The 26679-nt window shown below is 37.6% G+C and overlaps 1 protein-coding gene across 19 annotated transcripts in view; it reads right to left on the reverse strand.

Moving 5' to 3' along the window:
• CTNNA3 (catenin alpha 3) overlaps window positions 1-26679 on the reverse strand; it is a 1911430-nt gene that overhangs the window by 183800 nt on the left and 1700951 nt on the right. For all 19 annotated transcript variants that reach the window (XM_055590589.1, XM_055590598.1, XM_055590586.1 and 16 more), the window contains one exon: window positions 24119-24211. In XM_055590589.1, the coding sequence (XP_055446564.1) occupies window positions 24119-24211 (93 nt within the window). The remainder of the gene's footprint in view (window positions 1-24118; window positions 24212-26679) is intronic.

The following is a 26679-nucleotide window of genomic DNA, read 5'->3' on the forward strand; positions in this document are numbered from 1 at the left end:
CTCCTTGCAGTCCAAGGGACTCTCAAGAGTCTTCTCCAACACCACAGTTCAAAAGCATCAATTCTTTGGCGCTCAGCCTTCTTCACAGTCCAACTCTCACATCCATACATGACCACAGGAAAAACCATAGCCTTGACTAGACGAAACTTTGTTGGCAAAGTAATGTCTCTGCTTTTGAATATGCTATCTAGGTTGGTCATAACTTTCCTTCCAAGGAGTAAGTGTCTTTTAATTTCATGGCTGCAGTCACCATCTGCAGTGATTTTGGAGCCCAGAAAAATAAAGTCTGACACTGTTTCCACTGTTTCCCTAAAGAGACATCTAAAAATGGCTTATTATTCTATCTCAGTTATTACTCCTCCATACTGAGAAAATCATTTTAGTATCCATTGCTGAGCACCCAGGCACCTATTTGGACATCACTGTGCCCCAAATGTAATTGTAGATGACCAAGTCCAAGAGAGAGAGAGTTTTTCTATTCCAGCTCCCTGAGCACCCAGTTTTTCTAAAATTGACTGACATTAGGAATGGTAGTAAGTCCAGAAGAGAGCAAATGTACTTTCCTTTTATGTTCATTTGTTAGTTTTCTTCCAGTTGTACTGATATATAATTCACATAAAGCACTGTACAAGTTTGAAGTATAAAACATAATGATTGACTTACATATATTGCAAAATGATGACCGTAAGTTTAGTGAACATCCACTATCTCATATAGATCCAAAATAAAAATAAATATTTTTTCTTTATGATGAGAATTCTTAGGATTTACTGTCTAACTTTCATATGTAACATCCAATGATGTTAACAATATTAATCATGTTCTGTGTTACATCCCTAGTGCTTATCTTTTAAATGGAAGCTTGTACCTTTTGACCACTTTCATCCAGTTCCCCTTCTCTTACCCTCTGCCTGTTGTAACCACAAATCTGATCTCTTCTTCTATAAGTTTGTTTGTTTTTTGAAGTGTAATTGACTTATAGCACTATATTAGTTTCTGATACACAACATAATGATTCGACATTTTTATACATCATTCATCCCCCTCCCCACTACCCTCTGGAAACCATCAGAACCCGCTTATTCTCTGTATCTATGACTTTGTTTCTCTTTTGCTGTGTTTATTGTTTTGGAGTTTAAATTCTACAAATAATACATATACTCCTATAATCATTACAGTGTTATTCACAATAGCCAAGATACAGAAGCAAGCTAAGGGTCTGTCAACAGATGAGTGGATAAAGAAGATCTGATATATAAACATATATATGTGTATGAGTATGTGTGTGTATATGATTGATTATGATCAACCACAAAAAAATAATGAAACCATGGCATTTGGAACAACAAGGATGGACATAGAGGGTATGTGAAAGTGAAAGTGTTAGCTGCTCAGTAGTGTCTGACTCTTTGTGACCCCATGGACTGTAGCCTACCAGGCTCCTCTGTCAGTGGAATTCTCCAGACAAGAATACTGGAGTGGGTAGGCATTCCCTCCTCCAGGAGAACTTCCCAACCTAGGCTTTGAACCCAGGTCTCCTGCATTGCAGACTCTTTGCCATCTGAGAAGTAAAATGTCAGACAGAAAGAAAATATCATGTGATTTCACTTATATATGGAGTCTGAAAAACCAAACGTACTTTCAAGATGCATACTTACAATGCTACAAATATGTGCCTCATCAAAATGTTATATAAAACACTATACAATACTGGACTATTCCCGTAAGTATAAGTCTTCTATTACAACTATATATTCAGTTTAGAACCTTTTGCCAACTTCACTGACTTGAAATTTATTAGAAACTGAGTATGATTTTTTAAATTCTAGACTATTTAGAGAAAAGTAGATATATTTATTAAGTAAATAAATAGGTTGAAAGTGTAGTACCTAAAGTAAATGTTTCCTAAATAAACATTATTTTCAAAGAATGCTTGGGATTAAGAAAAAGATCATTCTTAGAAAAAGAATCCACCTTGATGAGCTGAATGCTTTATTAGTATGCATACTACACATTTCTATTTTCTTTAATCCTCCTTAAGCTTTAGATTAATTTTTATAAATCCCAAGTAAATTATGAATTGTTTTCTCAGACACGGGATCCTATAATTTAAAAAATGCTTGGAATAATTTATAAGATGCAACTTTCAAAGGCATGTTTCAATATTATATATCTATCATCTAACTATCCATTTATATATTTATTTGTGTATTTACTTATTTAAGATTATGTGTAACAATGGAACCAAACTTACTTGGAATCATATAAGACAGAACACTGAGACACTAATAAGAAACTGTTTTACATAAACAAAGACTTTCTGGATTCTCCTGACAAAATAAGAATTATCAAATATTACTAAAGCAGAAAGTGATAAAGCTTTCCTGTGCTGCTTGTGAGAATTACAAACCAATGTAATATGTTAAAAATCAAGATAGAAGAACTTCCAAAAGAATCCCTTCTAACTAGCTCCTCTTTCCAGGACTGAACCTTATAATATTAATGTATGTGTATATATATGTATATATATTTATATACATATAATTTTATATACATATTTATATATGTATATGTATATTATATATGTATATATACATAATTTTATATACATATAATTTATATATACATATATTTGATTTCAAAAATTAAATGAAATATTCAAAACTTTAATGTCGTATTTTAGCTTAGTATTAGCAACAAAATGACTATGTTGGTGAGAAATACATCATTGGGGAAAATCAATGGTGAAGAAGGGAAGATGTACTGTGATAGACAGGGGAAATGTGACAACAGAGAAAACACTTAGGTGGGCCTCTCATTAACTTGTTGCTGCTGCTGAGTCGCTTCAGTCGTGTCCGACTCTGTGCGACCCCATAGACGGCAGCCCACCAGGCTCCCCTGTCCCTGGGATTCTCCAGGCAGAACACTGGAGTGGGTTGCCATTTCCTTCTCCAATGCATGAAACTGAAAAGTGAAAGTGAAGTCGCTCAGTTGTGTCAGACTCCTAGCGACCCCATGGACCACAGCCTACCAGGCTCCTGCATCCATGGGATTTTCCAGACAAGAGTACTGGAGTGGGGTGCCATGATCTTTGGACAAATCATTTAGTTTCAACATGAGCTTTCCATGTTAGAAACTGAGGCTTATGTCTGTTGTTGTAATTTAACCAGCTGTTATCCAATCACTTGGACCATAGTAATTCTCAGTGTTTAGTTCAAGTACAGCTTATCTGTGTAATGAGTTAATAATGCCACTTTTGAATAATCTGTTTCTTTATTATAGGATAACATTGTTATTTACATTTTTTAAAAAATTTTACTATCAAGGGGAAAAAAAGATTATGGAAGGGTGTTCTGAGAGAATCATAATGTTGGTATGTTATTCCAGCAATTCCCAAAGAATTTAAGTGTGCCATAAATTTAGATTTATTGGTAACTGGTTGAATCTAAGTTTAAGTGCTAAAAACAGCATGTTTGTGTTTTATATATTTAATCTTATAATTACACTACCTATAATGTTCATAATTCTTCAAATGAATAACACAAGGCTCAATATATCTACTTCCTGTATTACATTGTGTTAGTCACTTAATCGTGTCTGATTCTTTGCAACCCCATGGTCCGTAGCCCTCCAGACATATCTATTCATGGAATTCTCCAGGCAAGAATATAGGAGTGGGTTGCCATTTCCTTCTCTAGGGACTTCCCCACCCAGGGATCGAACCTAGGTATACTTCATTGCAGGCAGATTCTTTCTGAGCCACCAAGGAATGTTCAGTTCAGTCGCTCAGTCGTGTTCAACCCTTTGTGACCCCATGAATTGCAGCACACCAGGCCTCCCTGTCCATCACCAACTCCCGGAGTTCACTCAAACTCATGACCATCAAGTCAGTGATGGCATCCAGCCAAATCATCCTCTGTCATCCCCTTCTCCTCCCGCCCCCAATCCCTCCCAGCATCAGAGTCTTTTCCAATGAGTCAACTCTTCACATGAGGTTTCAATTTTAGCATCATTCCTTCCAAAGAAATCCCAGGGCTGATCTCCTTCAGAATGGACTGGTTGGATCTCCTTGCAGTCCAAGGGACTCTCAAGAGCCTTCTCCAACACCACAGTTCAAAAGCATCAATTCTTCGGCACTCAGCTTTCTTCACAGTCCAATTCTCACATCCATATATGACTACTGGAAGAACCATAGCCTTGACTAGATGGACCTTTGTTGGCAAAGTAATGTCTCTGCTTTTGAATATGCTATCTAGGTTGGTCATAACTTTTCTTCCAAGGAGTAAACATCCTTTAATTTCATGGCTGTAGTCACCATCTGCAGTGATTTTGGAGCCCCAAAAAATAAAGTCTGACACTGTTCCACTGTTTCCCCATCTATTTCCCATGAAGTGATGGGACCAGATGCCATGATTTTAGTTTTCTGAATGTTGAGCTTTAAGCCAACTTTTTCACTCTCCACTTTCACTTTCATCAAGAGGCTTTTTAGTTCCTCTTCACTTTCTGCCATAAGGGTGGTGTTATCTGCATATCTGAGGTTATTGATATTTCTCCTGGCACTCTTGATTCCAGCTTGTGCTTCTTCCAGCCCAGCATTTCTCATGATGTACTCTGCATATGAGTTAAATAAGCAGGGTGACAATATACACCCTTGACGTAGTCCTTTTCCTATTTGGAACCAGTCTGTTGTTCCATGTCCAGTTCTAACTGTTGCTTCCTGACCTGCATATAGGTTTCTCAAGAGGCAGGTCAGGTGGTCTGGTATTCCCATCTCTTTCAGGATTTTCCACAGTTTATTGTGATCCACACAGACAAAGGCTTTGGCATAGTCAATAAAGCAGAAATAGATGTTTTTCTGGAACTCTCTTGCTTGTTCCATGATTCAGCAGATGTTGACAATGTGATCTCTGAATGTTAGATATCAATTAAAGACCTCCTCTCCATATATGTAATGTAGGTAATCAATTCTTTTCTTTCATGCAGTTCCAAAAAAATTATTTTATATGTCTAAGATTCAAAATGGTTAATACTCCTTTGCTGTTGCGATAACGAAAACACAGGGTTAATCATAACACCTATTTCACATCAGCAGCTAACAATACACTGAAAGCCTATAAGCTAAATCCAAATGGTCAGAACACATACTAAAGTTAAACAACAAAACATAATTCCTCCTGTCTTCTGAAAGTGAATTTGGAGAGGCAAATATCTGGATTAGAAACGCACTTAGCAGCATACAAGGTTTTTCCAAGTAAAATTCCATTCAGGAACTAGAAATGAGACGCTCTACTCAAGAGGCAGTAGCTGACGTGTGAGCCTAACTTAGCACTGAGACCGGATGCAGATGAAGCAGTGCCTACGGATGAGCAAAAGCAGACAATAAAATTAAGGGCTCAGTGAGTCAGGCTTTCAAAGATAAAACCCCAGGGTATTTGGAAGAAACATTTCTACAGCAGCCTCAATATAAACAGCTCACAAACAAGATCTATAATATTTAGAAACATTTTCAAAGTAAAAGATGAAACAGAATGCTTTCTGCCAAAGATTCTCAAGTATGTGATTGCACAGGCTGGTAAATTTATTTTTTTAAGTCGGGAAAAAACATATTGCAAATTATTCTATTTTTCCAAGTAAGGTCATAAAACACACATATCTGCATATATACACATTCAAAAAGAAATAAATTAAGATGGGGGAAAATATTAACACAAAAGAATTACCATCCACTATCACTATTAATGGGGCTTTTCTGGTGGTCCAGACAGTAAAGAATCTGTCTGCAATGCAGGAGACCCAGGTTTGATCCCTGGGTTGGGAAGCTCCCCTGAAGAAGGGAATGACAACCCACTCCAGTTTTCTTACCTAGAATTTCAATGGAGAGATGAGCCTTGAGCTACAGTTCATAGGGTCACAAAGAGTTAGGCACGACTGAGCAACTTACACTTTCACTTTCCTCACTATTATTTTATTTAAAAACAAAGAATATTTGACATAAAAAAATTCAGAAGGACCAAATTGAAAAAGTCAAACTTTTCTAAGAAAGAATAGCTGGTACCATGGTTGGTGTTACCCTTCTTCTAACTCACCTTATTGTTATTTGCTAATTTCTTGGGATGTTTTTGGTTGTCACAACTAAGGTGGGGTGCTACTGGCATTAACTGGATAGAAGCCAGAGATGCTGCTAAACATCTTCCAGCACACAGGACAGTCCCCTACAACAAAGAAGTATGTGATCCCATCCCAGTGCTATCAGTATAATATTTTAGAAGTTCTGCCTAACACTAATGTTTTGGCCAAGGATCAGTGGGTGCCAGCTCTGACTCAATCTGATGTGTTGGTCAGACTGCAGAGCCAGTGATATCTGGGGGGCTTGTATGTCTTTCAATTTGCATTTTGCTTATAATCATTCTTAACAATAATAATTTAGCAGTAGAACTGCTGTGGTGAAAATTCTACCAGTTAGGACCAGACTGAAACATTGATCACTAAACTGTAGTTCTATCACTTTGACAGATTCCAGTTGCTTATTAGCTGGTATTTGAACATCAACACATTAGAGCCAATTAGGAGGTGGTGCTATTTTTTTTTTAATGAAGGGTAAAAGGCTATTTTACCAGTTTGAATACAGAATCAGCACTCTACATCAAAGGATAGAAAATAGAAATCTCTTACACTAGGTTTTAATAACACATGCTTCCTTAAGTGTTCAATAAAAGAGCATATACTTTTTATTAATGCAACCACTTAAAGACTGGAAAAATAGAATGAATTTATAACCATGATTTTCTCTAGTTAATAAAACTATTGGTATTAATAGTTTTAGGTTTACTTGGACATTATATGGATATATAAAATTATGAAAAGTAAGTAAGCAGTATGGTGGACTTTTTTGTCTGTGTACTGTGACGCATAGTACTTGTGTATTCATAAGATACTCTTTCATATACCAAAGATTTTGAAAGTGAGATTTCAGTGGCTATACTTGAATACTACATATATATGTGATTATTTCTGAAAGTTACATTACAAAATGGAATCTTACTATATATACTTTTCTGTTAATTATTTTTAACGTTTTTATATAAACTACTTAAATATCTCTAAAATGTAACTTCATTACAATTTTCAATCTCTTATCCATCATGTAGATTTAATATTATCTATTTATAAGTTTGCAGCCATTATCCATCCTAAAGGAAATCAGTCCTGAATATTCATTGGAAGGACTGATGTTGAAGCTGAAACTCCAATACTTTGGCCACCTGATGTGAAGAACTGATTCATTGGAAAAGTCCCTGATGCTGGGAAAGATTGAAGACAGGAGGAGAAGGGACTACAGAGGATGAGATGGTTGGATGGCATCACTGACTCTATGGACATGAGTTTGAGTAAGCTCCAGGAATTGGTGATGGACAGGGAAGTCTGGCATGGTGCAGTTCATGGGGTTGCAGAGATTTGGACACAACTGAGTGACTGAACTGACTGTAAATCTGTATGTATATATATGTATTTAGTAGGTTGTGATAGATATCTTTCTGCATGTATGCTAAGTTGTTTGAATCATATGTGATTCTTTGCAACCCTATGGACTGTAGCCCGGCAGGCTCCACTGTCCATGGGATTCTCCATGCAAGAATACTGGAGAGGGTTGCCATTTCCTACTCCAGGGGATCTTCCGGACTCAGGGATATAACCTGCATCTCTTATGTCTCCTGCATGGGCAGGTGGGTTCTTTACCACTAACACCACCTGGGAAGCCCAGATTTCTTTCCACATTTATCTAAATGTAACTGGAGTAAAAATTTTAGAAGACAGAGAAAAAGCAATTTTATAAAATTTTTCAATATAATATTTCCAAATTCCCTCCAGAATGTTTACCCTCATTAATAGCTAATTAAGTATATACTTTCTAAGTCATCTGATAATGGATATCAACAATTTTTCTTTTTTTTTAATTTCTGCAAATATGACAAAGAGACAGTATTTCATGTTTGTTTTCATTAGTGTTTCTGCATTTTTTGATGGGACAGAACAACTGTTTGCATGCTTATTCTAAACATGTATGAATTCTTTATGAATATCCTGTTCAGGACCTCTGCCCAATTTTCTGTTTTGGAGGGTGAGGGATGGGGAAGGAAGAGACATTTTTCTTATTAATTGGTTAGAATCTATTTACATACAAACACTTTCTTATATAAATTGCTATTATCTCCCAAAATTCATGTTTCTCTTTGTTTTTCAGACTTCATTGTTTTTTGTTCTGGTTTATTTTACTCTACTTTGTGTTTTCAGGTGTAAAGTGTACCTGCTTTTTTCTTTGTTTGTTTTTTTTTTTTTTTTTTTTGCATATCTAGGTATCATAGTTAGAAAGTCCTTTATCATCCAAGGTCACAAAAATAAACATTTACTTTTCTTTTATCTTGTACAGATTGTGTTAGTCATATTCTGCAGTACATTGCACACTGTCACTGTTGGTAAATAGAGTGCTTTCCGTACCCCAAGATAATTCCTTCTCTCCGTCCTTCCTTTCCTCTTCCCTGGCTTCCCTCCTTTGTTACTTCCCGCCATCCATTTATTCCCATTCCTTATGCCTATTTCTCTATTTCTTCCCTGAAAATTCAAACTGTTGTTTTATTAACCTACAATGGTTCACCTTGACTTGAGGGTTGTTTTTAATTCACTGTACTCATAACTCAGTTAGTAAAGAATCTGCCTGCAATTCAGGAGACCCCAGTTCGATTCCTGGGTTGGGACGATCCACTGGAGAAGGGATAGGCTACCCACTCCAGTATTCTTGGCCTTCCCTTGTGGCTCAGCTGGAAAAGAATCCGCCTGCAATGTGGGAGACCTGAATTCCATCCCTGGGTTGGGAAGATCCCCTGGAGAAGGGAAAGGCTACCCACTCCAGTATTCTGGCCTGGATAGTTCCATAGACTGTATAGTCCATAGGGTCGCAAACAGTCGGATACAACTGAGCAACTTTCATGTCACTTCACAAATATATGAGTCCCTTGTGATTATGTATCTCTGGATTTCATAAACACTATACTTTAATAAAACCGATCCTGTGTTAGGCACTTACTCATTCTATCACAGCACCGGATCCTTTACAAACATTCTTTCTTATTACAATACTTCAAGATAAGTATTATCTGAATTGAAATATCAGGAATCAGAATCTCAGAGAAATAAATTTACTGAAAGTCATACAGTCACTAACAAAAGAAACTAAGATCCACCATAGCAAAAGTGATTCCAAAGCCAGAGCTCTTTTGTTTACCTCTTAGTAACTCATAAAAATGAAAGCAAATGGAACCAAGTTTCTGCATATTTTCTGAAACTATTCTTTGCAAATAAAATCCCTTTTCTCTATCACATCATTTTATATAATTTTAAGGAAATTTCAGTAACAGTAGTTTCTAACTTCATCTTTTCACAGAACTACACTAGTTTAATGCTGCATTCATGACTATAAAGTTGCAAGCAAATGAATGTGGGCAGCAGGTGTAATAACAGCCCTGGCTCTGCTTCTATGCAGCTTGATTTCAAAATGTAGATTCCTTCCATTTTGAATGAGATTTTAGGCCAAACTTGCAACTGGTGTATCAGTCGTGGTTTCCCATAAATCTAGCACTTCTTGCCAGGTGTATGGCAAGAACCTGCCATACACCTGGCCGTACACCAACAGTCTGGCAGGTTTTATTCTCTGTCTGGGGTCAGTCTCAGCTATGTCACTTCATACTACATAATACCGGGTACTGGCACAAACTCTCTGTGTTCTGGTTTTGAAGTGGAGATAGTAATATCTACTTCAAAGGTAGTTGTGGAGAAAATTTAACAAAGTGCCCGCTATATATTAAGCATTAATTTAATGTGTTAATTTAATAAGTATTTAATAAGTTAATTTAATAAGTGTTGTTTTTACTGCTATCATCATCATCAGAATAAGCAGCTGATATTTATCTAGAGTATACTCATGAGTTATACAGATAAAAGCATAATTTGATAAAAAAATTTGGACATTTTTTAAAACTGGAAGGATATTTTCTTGTCATATTGGATCCTCCATGGAAGACTGTGTTAATTCCAACTTCGCTCAAAGTATACTTCAAGTGCAAATTCTATGATCTTGATCTCCTGAAAGTTACAGTTATCTAATTTCAAGTATATAATTTTTTCTTAATTTAGAGGCAATAAATGGAATGCTTACTCAAAAACACATAGCTATGAAAGAGGATAGGCATGTAATTTTAATATAATAGGAAATTGGGGGGAATTGTTTAAATTGTCTTTATTAAATTCAGTGTTAGTAATGTGTAAAACTTCAAAGTTCCATCAGAACGCCAGTAAAGATCAATGTCATCCACAATTTTAAAAGGGACTATTAGAAAGGTAAATATGCTTTGCTGCTAATTTTAGAAGGATTTCCTTTCTTTTAAAATCTTAACCTTCAAGCCAATTGAAACTATAAAGCACTTTGTTTCTGCCTAGGTTCTTTACTCTTCTCTGTACCCAGGATTTTGCTTGTAGAAGGATTTGGACCTCTTATCTCTAGTTAAACTTAAGAACTAGGAGAGAAGACTAAAGGAGCTCTGTCACTTTAAATTTCACAGGTGGGCTAATAGTAGCTGGAGAGCAGAGAGATCAAAAACTTCCAAATTGTTGCTTTGGAAATACATGATTTACACTTTACATGACAATCTCTTGGACTGAAGAGGAAAAGTTTGACTATCTCATTGTGTCTACCTAGCCTAGACAGAAAGTTGCATAATCTCAAGTCATAGACATCCAGAACCCATTCAAATTCCATACTTGGACAATGCACTTGTAGTTATTAGTGTGGAAGGTGAGTATTTTGTTTGCCAGGTGGTGATGTCTTCACTCAATTCCGCTGACTATATAGCCCCTGTACACATTTCAATTGCTATGTCTTAGACTGAAAGTTCCAAGTGACCCAGGTCCATGAATCATACAGGCAAGTGCTTTGTGAACATTTCTTGGATGCAGATGACTCTTACCTTCCTTGGCAACAGTCTGGCATTGATTTTTTGTGGTATTATATTTTGTGTGCCTATCTTAACATCAATGCACCCAATATCCATTTAGAGCCTGATTTCTTCCTAAATAATTTTCCACCCAAAGAACCAACATAGACTTTATTTTATTTTCATCTAAAGCTTGAAACTAGGCCAGGTTAGGTCACCTACCCTGATTCAATGGCTACCTATCCATAAATTAACTACAAATCCATGAAAGGATACCATGCAAAGGGATATAGGAGGGACCTTATTTAGCTTAGCTGATCAAGCTAGTTTTCTCCACAAGTAGTTCTGGAAAAGGTGAAGAGGACTAATCAGTAAAGTGAATATTGTTAACCTGCAGAATTAGCAAAGGTGTTATGAATGTGAACCCATTCAACAAATGATAATGATGATGATGATGATGAGAGCAGTATTGGTAATGATGATTGATCATGATGATGGTCACAAATTTGGCCACTTAACCATTTACTGCTTTGTATAAATATTAACTCAAATGCTTCACAGTAACCCTCAGATGTAAGTAGGTCCATTTAAAAATAAGCAAACAGACATAGGTGAGTTATGTAACTTGCTGAATATCAACAGTTATAAGTGATGGAACCAGGATTTAAACTTGGGTGTCTGACTCTAGAAAATGTGTTCTCTTTCTTTAAATTGTATTAGAATCAGAAATGTGGAGAAGTGTCTGGGGATGACATTTTAAAAAGCCTTATGTCTCACAAGTACGAGTTTTATAGAGCTGATGACTCTACACAGGGGGATTATTTGTGTCCTATGTCCATTCGTATTTATGTGGGATTTTAACCAAGCCATATACTTATGCTTTTAAAAAAATAAACAAAAGTTAATACTCACTTGCTGATTAAAAATATGCATATAAAAACCCAAGATTTAGATTGTGGTTCTTTAATGTGCAAAGGTAATTTTTAAAAAGTCAGATTTGCTTTTTAGCTCTTTTACTACTTTAACCATTGTTTTAAATGGGGAAACACATTTAAACACATTGCTTTTAGTAGGGAAATAAGTTAAAAGCACATATTTCATATTTTACCAAAGACTAAAAATTCAGAAGTATTTAATTTATGTATGTTAAATTTTCAACAGTAAAAGAAATAGGACTTTTTCAATGACAACAATGCAACAATGAAAAGAATGAGATAAAGGGCAACAATTTGTAATCAAATGTCCATCACAAACACCTCTCAACTCCAGAAGAGAAGACAAAGAATCACCTAAACACTTCAACTTCAGAAAATTTTTCCAAATAACTACTGCTTGGGTAATTATCTATTAAAACATTAATTTTGAAAAATAAGAATTATGGTATTTATTTTGTAGACAAACTATTTATTGATTGGATATGAATGATTTATTTGCAATGATTCCTCTCCTCTCCAATTTTCTGCATATATTTTTTCCCAAAACACTCTTTTGGTCAATAACATTCATCCATTTATTCATTCAATAAATATTTATAGTATATTTATTATGTGTCCAGCACTTAAATTTGAGGGATGTATCACTGGGAGGAAAAAAATAGTAAACTCACTGCCTTCATTGAATTTACTGTATAGTTGACAAACAAATCAAATAAAGATGTAGTATGTCAGACATTGAAAGGAAGTATTATGGAGAGAAACAGAGAGGAAAAGAGGTTTATATGGGAGTGGGACAAGGCTACAGTTTTAACGAAGGTAGTCAATAGAGGTCATCCAAAAATGGTAATATTCAGAAAAGCAACTGTATCAGAAAAGAGAAGATTTGTGAGAGATGAAGTCTACAAATAGAAGGAAACTAGACCTAACACTATCATTTTCTTTTTTTTGAGGGAAAAAATGGTCACCTTGGTAATATATAAAACTTCACTCTAAGTCGAGAAGGTTGTAAAATTGTAATATAAAGCTATGCATGTGAAATGAATTCCAGTCTAGTTTGTAAATTTCAAATCTGCCTATTTGACATCCTCAGTTGTTTGTCTTATAGAATTTCTAGACTCAGTTCAGTTCAGTCGCTCAGTCGTGTCCAACTCTTTGTGACCCCATGAACCGCAGCATGCCTGGTCTCCCTGTCCATCACCAACTCCCAGAGTCCACTCAGACCCATGTCCATTGAATGGATGATGTCATTCAGCCTTCTCATCCTCTGTCGTCCCCTTCTCCTCCTGCCCTCAATCTTTGCCAGCATCAGGGCGTTTTCCAATGAGTCAGCCCTTTGCATCAGGTGGCCAAAGTATTGGAGTTTCAGCTTCAACATCAGTCCTACCAATGAACATCCAGGACTGATCTCCTTTAGGATGGACTGGTTGGATCTCCTTGCTGTCCAAGGGACTCTCAAGAGCCTTCTCCAACACCACAGTTCAAAAGCATCAATTCTTCGGTGCTCAGCTTTATAGTCCAACTCTCACATCCATACATGACCACTGGAGAAACCATAGCCTTGACTAGACATATCCAAAATTAATTTCTCATCTTCCACCATCTCTAATCTGCTCAATTCCATCTCCCTCATAACACTATAAATGGTAAGTACACATTCCCAGTTCTCAAGGCAAAAACCTTGAGTTGTACTTGATTCCCTTCCCTCTCTCTGATACTCAGTAACTAATCGTCAGTGAATTCATCGATTCATCCATCGCTATATATACTCAACTGACAATTTTTAATCTCTCTAGGTTTAAAAGCAGTCTTAGCCTCCATCATTTCTTACTTAGAAACTAGCAGTACTTTTCTAATTTCCTGCTTTCTATTGTACCACTACTCAGAGTGTTCAAAACAATATTCAGAATGACCCCTTTAAAATAAGCCATATGTCATTCTGACTCAAAGTTATCCAACAGCTTCCCACCTTATTCAAGATAAAAGCTAACTGTCTTACAATGGCTTACATGCCCTACAAGATCAGGCCTCATTTTTAGTCTTAGACCCCCCCTCACTTAATTAATACTTGCTTCCAAGAGCTTTCCTTCCTTAAGGCTTTTCTACTTGCTTTTTCCTCTGTCCTGAAGGCATTGATGAGTAGAAAACACTCTGTTGAATAAGACAATCAATTAGAAACAAGAGACAAATATTCCAGGCATTAAAGGTTAGTTACTAAGCATTAATTTTAACTGAGAACTTCTCAAAAGTCAAGGTAAGGTGAAATGTGCATATTTTAATATAGTTCCATTATCTGATAAGTGAGAACATATTAAGATATTTGACAACTATCTTTCCTGCATTGACATTTTAAGAACTATTTATGGAAATAACTCCAATATACAATTGTTTTAGATAAAATAATAACAATGCTTTGAACTTTAATTTTCTCTGCCTAAATTTCTACACAGTGACTTATAAAGTCAGAGGAATGACACTGAATTTCAATTTGGGCAAAGAAGTTGTATGAAACAAAGTTGACACTTCCAAGTACAATACTTCACTGTGGATGGAGAAAGATAGATCCTAGTAGCCCTAGCATGTAAAAATTAAAAACGAGTAAGTACAGTGCCCTTTAGACTGCTGCTCAACAGAAGTTTTTGCATCATTAAATCAACAGTGTATAAGAATAAAGAAAACCTCTTTTAAATAAAAAGAGTTGAGCCCATCTTAAAGAACTTTTGCATTTGACAGAAGACAAAAGGTAGACAATTTGGACATGGGGAAAAAGCATAGTCTTAAGGATACTCCTAACTACCAGGAACACAAGAGTCATTTCAGCAAATAAAGAGAGTCTTTGGATTTGTATGCCTAGAGGACTAGGAATAAGGAGGCATTGTGAAGAACTTTGGCAAGAAGCAGAGCAATTAATATTTATACTAGCAGGTGCTGGGTAGTAGGGAGCCACAGAATATTTCAGAGTAGTGACCTAACAATTTATAGTAAGATTTATCAATCTTGAGTAAGTATGACTGTTGGAAGGCAGAAAGATCAGGAAAGAAATTTATGTAATCAACTAGGCTTAATATATTGAGGACCTAGTGTCCTTTGAGGCAAGATGTCTTACAGAAGGAAGGTAATACTTACCTTTCTCCATCATCTATATCTAAATCTTTATCTAGATTTGTACCAGGAAGTGTGTGAGGCTCTATAAATATAACATTAAATGAGACAAAAATGTGCTCTTTGCACTAATGAGGTTTAGTTAGATTTAATGAATGGAGAGGGGAAAAAAAGCCACCATACAGGAAATTATATGGACAAAAATGAATATCATGATGTGGGACTCTCTATATATTACAGATGGATGTTGGGGAAAACTATATTTGGACTTGAGTTTCAGAAGTCTAAGCAATTTTGAAATCCTAATGATGAGCAGGTATTTATTGATGAAAGGGAGGACATAACTGTGGAAGTGGAGGAAATAACTGTGTTCCTCAAAGAGAACTGTATGCGGAGAGCCTCTGCCTTCTAGGAAGAATGATTTCCATACAAAAGGTCACATTTGGAGGCAAAGTGGTGAAATATGAGGCAAAAGAGGAGCAGGGAGTAGATCCTGAAGCTCTTGTAGGTACATAGGACACTGAGGGGTTGGATGGGGAGACACTGAGACCTACATGCATGGTGACGGATGAGAGATTTGCACTTTAGAAACATATGAGTTCAAGTGAGGGAATGAAAGTTTACAAAGCTAGAGACAAGAGACAATTTAAGAGTCTGCTATAGGTAATCAAGCAAGAGATGCCTGTGTCTGAATTAAGGTGCTGACCAAGACAACCTTAACACTCCCCTCAGCTTAACCGGCCTCTCAGACTGTAAAGAATTTGCCTGCAATTCGGGAGACACAGGTTAGATCCCTGGGTTGGGAAGATTCCCTGGAGGAGGGCATGGAAACCCATTCCAGTATTCTTGGAATGCCTAAAAAGTCCCTATGGACTTTTCAGAGGAGCCTGGTGGGCTACAGTCCATGGGGTCGCAGAGTCGGACACGATTGAGCGACTAAGCACAGTATACCCAGCATACCTTGACTAGGCTTTACACAGCCTTCTTCCATACTCTCAGCCCCTGACCTCCCCTTTCTTAGACCATGCACTTCATAAAACTGACAATAATTTCTTTGCATCTTTGAGATGTAAGTATTTTCCATGCTTCTTGCCAGTTTTACAACCCAGGACTGTCTTTCTCAGGGACCTAGGAGCCATCCCTATGAAATGTAATCATCAAGGAAGAGGGAGCCTTAACTTCCAGTCTCTGTGGAAGGGGAGGAGCTTAATTTTAGAGGGCACTTTGCTGCACATTATAAAAGTATATTACCTCCTGTCATGAAAATAGGAAAACTTCACTTTTCTTTTGGGTAAAGCCAGTTAGCAAACATAGATGGCCTCCAATTCCCCTCGCCTCATCTCTGAAATTCACCTCCTTGTTTCAGCAAACTTGAAGTCATCCTAAGTTCAGGTCTCTCTCTCTCCTAGTGTAAGAGTCTTGAGAAGTCTTCCTCTGTCCTTTATAACCTTGTCCAGTGCACATTTTCTTTGAAAGTGGTATAGTGGAGGTAGTGAAAAAATCAATTAGTTCAGAAAATATTTAAAAGATAATAAAATCAGAATATAGTGTATGATTAGCTGTAAGAAGGAGTAAAAATAATAATTCACATGTTCAGACTTGTACATGAATGTACAGCAGCATCATAAGAAATATGGGAGTCAGGTTAGATTTGTAGGTAAAATGATGCATTCAGGCTTGGAAACATTGAATTTCACAGGTACCTGTGAGCTACATGAGGCAAGGAAGCCTACAGGCCTGCTAATATATGCAGCCGGAGTTCAGGAGACAGGAGTTGGCCACTCTATATATGACATCTGAAGTCTTGGGACTGAATGAGCATATCCAAGAAAAGTGGAAAAAACTTGAGGACTCCAGAGCTTACATCAGAGCTGTAGTGAACCCTCATGCATATGAATAGACAGAGGAAGAGAAAACAATGAAGCACTGAGAATGATCACTCAGAAAGGTAGGAAAGCAGAGTTATCACCAACTACAGAATAGAAATTGTAAAAACAAATGATAATAACGTGCAATAGTGTAGTGCTGCTGAGTAATGTCATTTCATTCAGGCTTACCAGACCTGTGCTTTTCATAGCAACCTAAACCAAACTATATTAACAAGGTAATGAGGTCATATCTGGAGAAGGCAATGGCACCCCACTCCAGTACTCTTGCCTGGAAAATCCTATGGATGGAGGACCCTGGTAGGCTACAGTGCATGGGATCACTAAGAGTCGGACACAACTGAGCGACTTCACTTTCACTTTTCACTTTCATGCATTGGAGAAGGAAATGGCAACCCACTCCAGTGTTCTTGCCTGGAGAATCCCAGGGATGGGGGAGCCTGGTGGGCTGCCGTCTATGGGGTCGCACAGAGTCAGATACGACTGAAGCAATTTAGCAGCAGCAGCAGAGGTCATATCTTCTTCATATTCTGCATGGTAATTCAGTATAAATTTGAATTATGAAGAGTGTATTCTGATAATAGGACTATTGAAATGTTTCCAATTTTTAAAATACACCACTCATTCATGGTGATATTTTGTTCTCATGGTGGAAGATATTCAGCAGACTGCATGTTAAAAAGCAACAATGAGCATGTTCTACCTATCACCAACATGAAGTTTGAGGCACTTTTTAATACCAAGAATCATCTCCAGTATTTTAAGATTTGATATACTCCAATTCATTTGCTGCTGTTGATACTTTGAGGTTGTTCCAGTAACCTAGGCAACTGTTCTTATTTCTGTCCTAAATTACTTCTATTTATAAAGCATATATAAATTTAATGGTCTCAATGGTATTCTTTAAGGCAGGGTAGGTTTACAAACTATATATTCTTCAGTGGGTATAATATTAAAGATACCACAAATATTAGTCATCAAACTGACAACAAATTACAATTTCTTTCATTTTGGATCATCTATAAATATGATGAATAATGTATCTTTAAAAAAGTATAACTTTATCATATTGAAATAAATGTCTATAGTTGAAATTATAAAATTTTAATTGTTTATTTTAATGCTATATTTATTCAATTGGATTTCAGCAATTAGAGACCACAACTTCAAATACCTTCAAATAAAAACCTAGCCTTAGTCAGCAATGTTAAATAAGTTCCCTCTCTCACTCCTTATCTATAAGAAATAATCACAGTTTAAATTGTGTAAGGCAGAACACATTTTTTTGTCTTTAGATCTTACTGGCTTTCCAGCTGTTTTGGCAGAGGGAAGACACTAGAACATCTGTCCTTTGTGAACAGAGGTAGAGAAAGAGTAGATGATTTCAAATGACTACTTGCAAAACGGTCACCAACATACATCCTATAAAATACCAGGATGACTGTTTTTTTTTTCTTTTTTATGAGTATGTACCATAAAACTAGGAAATTAAGCCTATATATCTTAATGAAGGTAACTGAGGACTCTGGAGAAAGACGGAAACTAATAGATCACCAAGCTACCACAATTCCACAAAAAAGAAAAGCTCCCAGTGAGGAGCCAGGCATTCCACAATCATTGAAGGAAATAAGAAATTGGCAATTAAGGGGTAAAGTGTTTTGTTCCTACTATCAAAAGTTGCTTTTTCTGATCATTATTTCAGATCCACATTATTTACATGAATAAAAATGTACATAAAAGTGTTAGCATCATTAATAATCACGTTAATATCATCTCCCTTTTAACCGCTTAAAGCACTTTCTGAAAAGTCCCCTTCCTGAGGAGGGGGAAAAAAAAACTCAAAAAAAATTTTGGTAATCGATTGTTAAATGTTGACCCCCACAAAACCAGATGACCAAAGTAATCTTATACTGAAAGACTGAGAGATCTATATTTACAAAGCTCTTTGAAATAGTCAAAAGGAAATGAAATGTAACATTAGCACACACAAGTCTATGCACATATTGACATTCACTGTTGTAAAAATAAAAATTTATTGTGTATTTCCTTTGCATGAGAAATGAATTTATTTTTCATATATCTCATCTTCAAAGAGAGCTATAAAATAGATACTACTATTTTCTTCATTCTGAGCATTTTTGACTCCCTTTACTCATTTCTTCCACTTAATCTATTAGTAATAATAGATATTATTATTATCACAATTTTACAGATGAGGAAACTGAAAGGTAGAAATATAAACTAACTTTCCCAGGGACACATGGATGCAAATTGGCAGAACCCCATTTTGAACCAAAGTTTGTGTGTATCCAACCAAAGTCCACACATTTAACGTCTACATTATATTTCTATCAAATCAGATCAGATCAGTCGCTCAGTTGTGTCCGACTCTTTGATACCCCATGAATCACAGCACGCCAGGCCTCCCTGTCCCTCACCAACTCCCAGAGTTCACTCAGACTCACGTCCATCGAGTCAGTGATGCCATCCAGCCATCTCATCCTCTGTCGGCCCCTTCTCCTCCTGCCCCCAATCCCTCCCAGCATCAGAGTCTTTTCCAATGAGTCAACTCTTCGCATGAGGTGACCAAAGTACTAGAGTTTCAGCTTTAGCATCAGTCCTTCCAAAGAAATCCCAGGGCTGATCTCCTTCAGAATGGACTGGTTGGATCTCCTTGCAGTCTATAGCAGGACCAAAAAATGCAAGCCACTTGCTCAACCATTCTATTCCCAAAACTCTTTCAACTCATTTTACTGAGTCTTTCTAAACCCACAGTTGTCCCTTAGGTAGACTTGAGGAATATATTTTTAGCTACCACCCTCCTGCCACTTGCAATTTCCTGAGTATCCATGGTTACTGCTGCCTATATTGCAGACAATAACCTAGGGAAACTTTCTAGAAATTAGAATGCTCCCTTCATTGAAATATCAAAGAAGCCAAGGGATAAGAGGCTGAATGAGGAGTAACTGCCTCTGTCTCTGGATTCTCTCCTTGGAGACCTCAGAGTGTCACCCAAAAAGGTCCTCCATGGTGTGATTCTACTTAAGTAGAATCCATGTCATCAACACAAAGTAATTCACTCGGGAGATTTTCAGGTTCTAAGCATCACTATGTAGTTTCCAAATAATAACCAACCATCTGATTTTGTTATTGATAGAAAACTGTAGTATTAGGACATTTGAAAATGTGTAAGGCTTAAATAGATCTGATACTAAGCCTTATGGTGTTAAGTTTCATGAGTCATCTTCTGTTAGAGGAATTATCATATCAACACCTTAACACTGACTGTGGCAATAGTCGGGCGATGAGATCTTCAGGGATGCTGAAATTCGACCCACATTTACAAGCATGCTGTACTAGAATGTGTGTGGCTAGTGCCAGACGACCTGGAACTTGCTTCCATTTCTATAGGACTTGCTTAAACTACGGAAATTATTTGAGTCTAATTAGATGGGGAAATAGTGAAAACAATGGCTGACTATTTTTCTGGGCTCCAAAATCACTGCAGATGGTGATTGCAGCCATGAAATTAAAAGACACTTACTCCTTGGAAGGAAAGTTATGACCAACCTAGACAGCATATTAAAAAGCAGAGACATTACTTTGACAACAAAGGTCTGTCTAGTCAAGGCTATGGTTTTTCCAGTGGTCATGTATGGATGTGAGAGTTGGACTGTGAAGAAAGCTGAGCGCCGAAGAATTGATGCTTTGAACTGTGGTATTGGAGAAGACTCTTGAGAGTCCCTTGGACTGCAAGGAGATCCAACCAGTCCATTCTAAAGGAGATCAGTCCTGGGTGTTCATTGGAAGGACTAATTCTGAGGCTGAAACTCCAATACTTTGGCCACCTCATGAGAAGAGCTGACTCATTGGAAAAGACCCTGATGCTGGGAGGGATTGGGGGCAGGAGGAGAAGGGGATGACAGAGGATGAGATGGCTGAATGGCGTCACTGACTTGATGCATATGAGTTTGGGTGAACTCTGGGAGTTGGTGATGGACAGGGAGGATTGGCATGCTGGGATTCATGGAGTTGCAAAGAGTCAGACACGACTGAGCAACTGAACTGAATTGAGAATTATAAGTTACTGCCTCATCTCTCCTTTGCTCAGTTCTCTAAGTTCAGGAGTGACTTTTAAATAAGAATATCCTTTTTTTCTTTTTTTTTTTCATAAGAAACTATTTGCAGTTTCTGAAGAGTTCAGTGATTTAAAAATACTTAATATGCATAAGGTCAGAGCATTTTCCCATGCATAAATGTTGTTTTACCAGAACTTATATGCTGCTTAGATTTTGTCATATAATCCTTTTCCAATAGTCATGTATGGATGTGAGAGTTGGACTATAAAGAAAGCTGAGCGCTGAAGAATTGATGCTTTTGAACTGTGGTGTTGGAGAAGACTCTTGAGAGTCCCTTGGACTGCAAGGAGATCCAACCAGTCCATCCTAAAGGAGATCAGGCCTGGGTGTTCATTGGAAGGACTGATGTTGAAGCTGAAACTCCAAAACTTTGGCCACCTGATGCGAAGAGCTGACTTACTTGAAAAGACCCTGATGTTGGGAAAGATTGAGGGCAGGAGGGGAAGGGGACGACAGAGGATGAGATGGTTGGATGGCATCACCGACTCGGTGGTCATGGGTTTGGGTGGACTCCAGGAGTTGGTTATGGACAGAGAGGCCTGGCGTGCTGCGGTTCATGGGGTCACAGAGTCAGACACAACTGAGTGACTGAACTGAACTGAGTTCCCTGATTAGTAAAATCAAGGGGAAAAAAAACAAAAACAAAAAACAAAAATCCCTTTAGGGCTTCAGGGCTTCTCTTCGATAAAACACCAACTTGGAAACTTTTCATGAGGAAAGATCGAGGGCAGGAGGAGAAGGGGATGACAGAGGATGAGATGGTTGAATGGCAGTACTGACTCAATGGGCATGAGTTTGTGCAAACTCCAGGAGATAGTGAAGGACAGGGAAGCCTGGTGTGCTGAAGTCCACAGTGTCACAAAGAATTGGACACGACTTAACGACTGAACAAAAACAACAATTTGGAAACATTCTCTAAAGTGTTAATGATAACTGGCACAGCTCTGTTTAAAAAGAAAATGTACCTTAGCTTATATTTAATAAAATATTTAAGAAGATTCTTTTAGGACTTACAAAAAATATTATTATCAAGTTTAAGAATTTTATTATCTTAGGAGTCTATTTTAATCTCTCTTTAATTTGAGTTTTTAAAATAAAAGATGTCTGTTTCATCCTTGCTAAGGGCATGAACTGAATAAACAAGAACTCTAAAGAATGCTCTATAAACCTATAGCAAACCCACTGTACTGTGTCACTCTGGGATGCCTGATCATTGGTTAGAACCAGGTATTGGTCCAGTGACTACTCATGTTTAATAATTAAGATAACCACTAATTTCCACTGCTGTTCCTTTGCCATCTCATAAGGCATGCACTATTGGTCTCTTAGTGTTTTGCACTCTATTGAGTGTGGAATGTAAATCATTGTTTGTTGATTACAGACCTTACAATACCCAGTGGCATTTGCCACCAATGACAGCAGTAACAGATGATGTTGAGCCAAAGCTACTGGAAGTGCAATGCATAAAGTAAAATGATAATAAATAATTGTCACTCCATTACTAAACACTGCCTGAAATTGGTTCTAGTACATGTTTGATATAGCAGAGTCTGCATAATCCAAGAACCAAACAGGCATTTGTTCCTTCGTAACAGCTGCAAACAAAAAGGAATCAAACATTTGTCTTATTCAGTGACCAGGAATGAACATGGCATCAGTATTCAAATACTTATCGACAGATTCTGAGTCTGAAATCTTATGATATCTTTCCAAATTAATGATTCATGGGAAATATGTCAAAAGATATACTCAGTCCAGTGGACACAAAGTTCAGGAAATGCTATATTGAACGCAGAGACAAAGTCTCAAATAATCATAAGACTGAATTTATGAATATATTCAAAGCATAGAGATGTAATTATAAGAAATATGGGACTATTAGGGATGTAAGATGTCTGGGAGAGAACATATCTAAATATGATCTTAGCTCTGGTCAGGTGATACAGGTAGAGGACAGATTTAAGCCATTTTCCTTCACTAGTCATATAAACTTCAAGTACATACATCTTAACACATACATCTATCTTGTGGGATCTTGGTTCCCCAGCCAGGGATCAAACCCATGCTCTTTGTAATAAGCACAGCATTCTAACCACTGGACATCCAGGGAATTCCCAACATGGGATGTTCTTAAATGTATCTGTTTCATACATCTCCAAATTTTATGATACTGAATTTAATAATAGTAATAATGATATTGATGATAATTGCTATAGTGATAACAATTACCCTATTGCTACCTAGTAAGTTCTCAATAACAGTAAGTAATGATTGAGAACTTACTATGAGCTAGGCACTAGGTTAAGAATACTTTTCATTAATTTAGTTGATTCCCACAGCAATCCTCATGTAGAGAATACTATCAGTACCCTCACTTTAGAAATTGAGGGACAGAGGTAGAGAAAGGCTAAGTGAGTTCCCCAGGAACCCAGTAAAGAAGTGGCTGATTCAGATGCATTCCCAGGCAGTCTCAGACACCATGCTATATTGCCTGGCTTTAGACCTACATGCTATGTAGTCCGTTCTGCACTTGCAAGTTATCAGTGGCTAGGAAATCAGGTTCCACAAATTCCCAAGCAAAGTAGAACATCTCAGAGTATTTCAAAAATTGATTAACATGTGTGTGTGTGTGTGTGTGTGTGTGTGTGTGTGTGTGTGTGTGTATGTGTTTTGAGGTGGGCAGAAGGAAGCATTGTAGAAAGGGAGAAAATAGAGGCATATTACCTCAGAATTTGATTATTTTCCCCTAGAACTTCAGAGTATATTTATAACTTCATGGATTCTCTTTTTCACTCTGAACAAACAGGTACACATTTCACTTTGATATTCCCATGGCTACTATAATGACCACAAGTGGCATGGGGTAAGTCACTGCCTAATGAGAAATGGCTTCACTGAGAGGTCTCAAGGCGGAAGAAATCATTGCCCTCACAATGCTGCCCAGCATCCTGAGGCTCCTATCTCTGGGCTTTACAGAAGCAGTTCTAGATCCAGGGGTCCCGCCTGGGAGACACTTCCTGGAGTGATAAGGAAAGGGCCTAGCACACAGCTCTCCCCTCAGGGAAGTGACTTACCCGGTCAGTTTTCCCTTCAGTCTGAACGCTGGTGTGACTGCGAACCTCATGATCCTCTTCCAGGTCAGAAACATCCTCTAGTTCTTCTGGAGTCTATAAAAAGAAAGCAAAACACTGTTGTTGGAAATGCAAAATGGTAGTCTGGCAGTACCTCAGCTAACACAGAGTTACCAATATGACCCAGCAACTCCTCTCCTAGGTACTTATGTAAGCAGTTCTGTGCAGGAAACTGCCCTCAGCAGGAGGGCTTTACTAATGGCTCAGATGGTAAAGAATCTGCCTGTAATCCTGGAGACCTGGGCACAATCCCTGGGTCAGGAAGATCCCTTGGAGAAGGGAATGGGAACCCACTCCAGTATTCTTGCCTGGAGAATTCCATGGACAGAAGCTCCTTTTCTTGTCACTTTAGCAAAGCCATCAGTTCAGTTCAGTCGCTCAGTCATGTCCGACTCTTAGTGACCCCATGAATCCCAGCACACCAGGCCTCCCTGTCCATCACCAACTCCTGGAGTTCACTCAGACTCACGTCCATCAAGTCAGTGATGCCATCCAGCCATCTCATCCTCTGTCGTCCCCTTCTCCTCCTGCCCCCAATCCATCCCAGCATCAGTCATTTCCAATGAGTCAACTCTTCACATGTGGCCAAAGTACTGAAGTTTCAGCTTTGGCATCATTCCTTCCAAAGAAATCCCAGGGCTGATCTCCTTCAGAATGGACTGGTTGGATGTCCTTGCAGTCCAAGGGACTCTCAAGAGTCTTCTCCAACACCACAGTTCAAAAGCATCAATTCTTTGGTGCTCAGCTTTCTTTGCAGTCCAACTCTCACATCCATACATGACCACTGGAAAAACCATAACCTTGACTAGACAGACCTTTGTTGGCAAAGTAATGTCTCTGCTTTTCAATATGCTATTTAGGTTGGTCATAACTTTCCTTCCAAGGAGTAAGTGTCTTTTAATTTCATGGCTGCAGTCACCATCTGCAGTGATTTTGGAGCCCAAAAAAATAAAGTCTGACACTGTTTCCCCATCTATTTCCCACGAAGTGATAGGACCAGATGCCATGATCTTTGTTTTCTGAATGTTGAGCTTTAAGCCAACTTTTTCACTCTCCACTTTCACTTTCATCAAGAGGCTTTTTAGTTCCTCTTCACTTTCTGCCATAAGGGTGGTGTCATCTGCATATCTGAGGTTATTGATATTTCTCCCAGCAATCTTGATTCCAGCTTGTGCTTCTTCCAGCCCAGCATTTCTCATGATGTACTCTGCATATAAGTTAAACAAGCAGGGTGACAATATGCAGCCTTGACGTACTCCTTTTCCTATTTGGAACCAGTCTGTTTTTCCATGTCCAGTTCTGTTTCTTCCTGACCTGCATATAGATTTCTCAAGAGGCAGTTCAGGTGGTCTGGTATCCCATCTCTTTCAGCCATACTGTAACTAAAATTTAAGCCAGGGATTCCCATGCTCTATTCATCTCCCCGCCAAGTACACCTTTCAGATCTTTTAATCAAATGATATCTTGCCTAACTTGTCAGATCTTTCCATAGATTATAGAGGTAGAATTGAAGAATAAGTATGACCAAATCTTTTCCCTAGTTTCCCATGCAGTAATTTCATGACCAAGCTGTATGAATAAGATAGCGCCTAGAAGAATATCACAAGAATTCACTGAGCCTGCATAGAGGGGGATGGTGATGACCTTAAGCCCCATCTCAATGATTAATTGAGATTACTTCCCTTCTTTCCTTTAAATGTTTTTATAATCTAGCAGAATCTTTGGACATGGTGTTTGGGGGACGTTGAGTCAACTATCTCCCTAGATTACCAGCAATTTGATTAAGGGAGACTTTTCTTTCTATAGGGCTTTCCTGGTGGCTCAGACGTTAAAGAATCTGAGTATTGATTTTGTAAGCAGTGGGAAGTAGGACCCGATTCACTCAACAGTACATACCCAAGAGAAATGAAAAATATATATCTACACAAAAATCTGTAAACAAGTATTCATAGCAACAGCAATCATAATGACCAAGAAACATGTCTAGTGATGAATGAATAAACAAAACATAGTAAATCCCTGCAAAGGAATATTACTTGAATATTATAAAAAGGAATGAAGTACTAATATATACTGCAACATGGTAAACTTTGAAAATATTATGCTAAGTGAAACAAGTCAATCACAAAATGCCACATATTATATGGTTCTATTTATTTGGAATTCAAGAATAGCCACATGTATAGAGACAGAGATTTGATTAGTGGTTCCTAAAGCAGAGAGTGGAAGAGGGGGTTGGGAGCCATGACTGCTAATGGGTATGTGGTTTCATACCCATTGGGGTATAAAATGGCATGGCATTTCATGGGATGGCATTGGTATGAAACGGGATGGCAACAACATTCTACAGTCAGAAGTGGTAATGATCATACACTCTTGTGAATATTTAAAGTACTTTCAATGGTAATGTTTATAATATATTAATTATGTTGCAATAAATTCTGAAAGAAAAAGAAAGCAAAAATGATCAGAAGGATGTTTTTCTCTGAGTAGCAATTTGGCTA

The sequence above is a fragment of the Bubalus kerabau genome, chromosome 1 (genome assembly GCF_029407905.1).
Source record: "Bubalus kerabau isolate K-KA32 ecotype Philippines breed swamp buffalo chromosome 1, PCC_UOA_SB_1v2, whole genome shotgun sequence".
Lineage (NCBI taxonomy): Eukaryota > Metazoa > Chordata > Mammalia > Artiodactyla > Bovidae > Bubalus > Bubalus kerabau.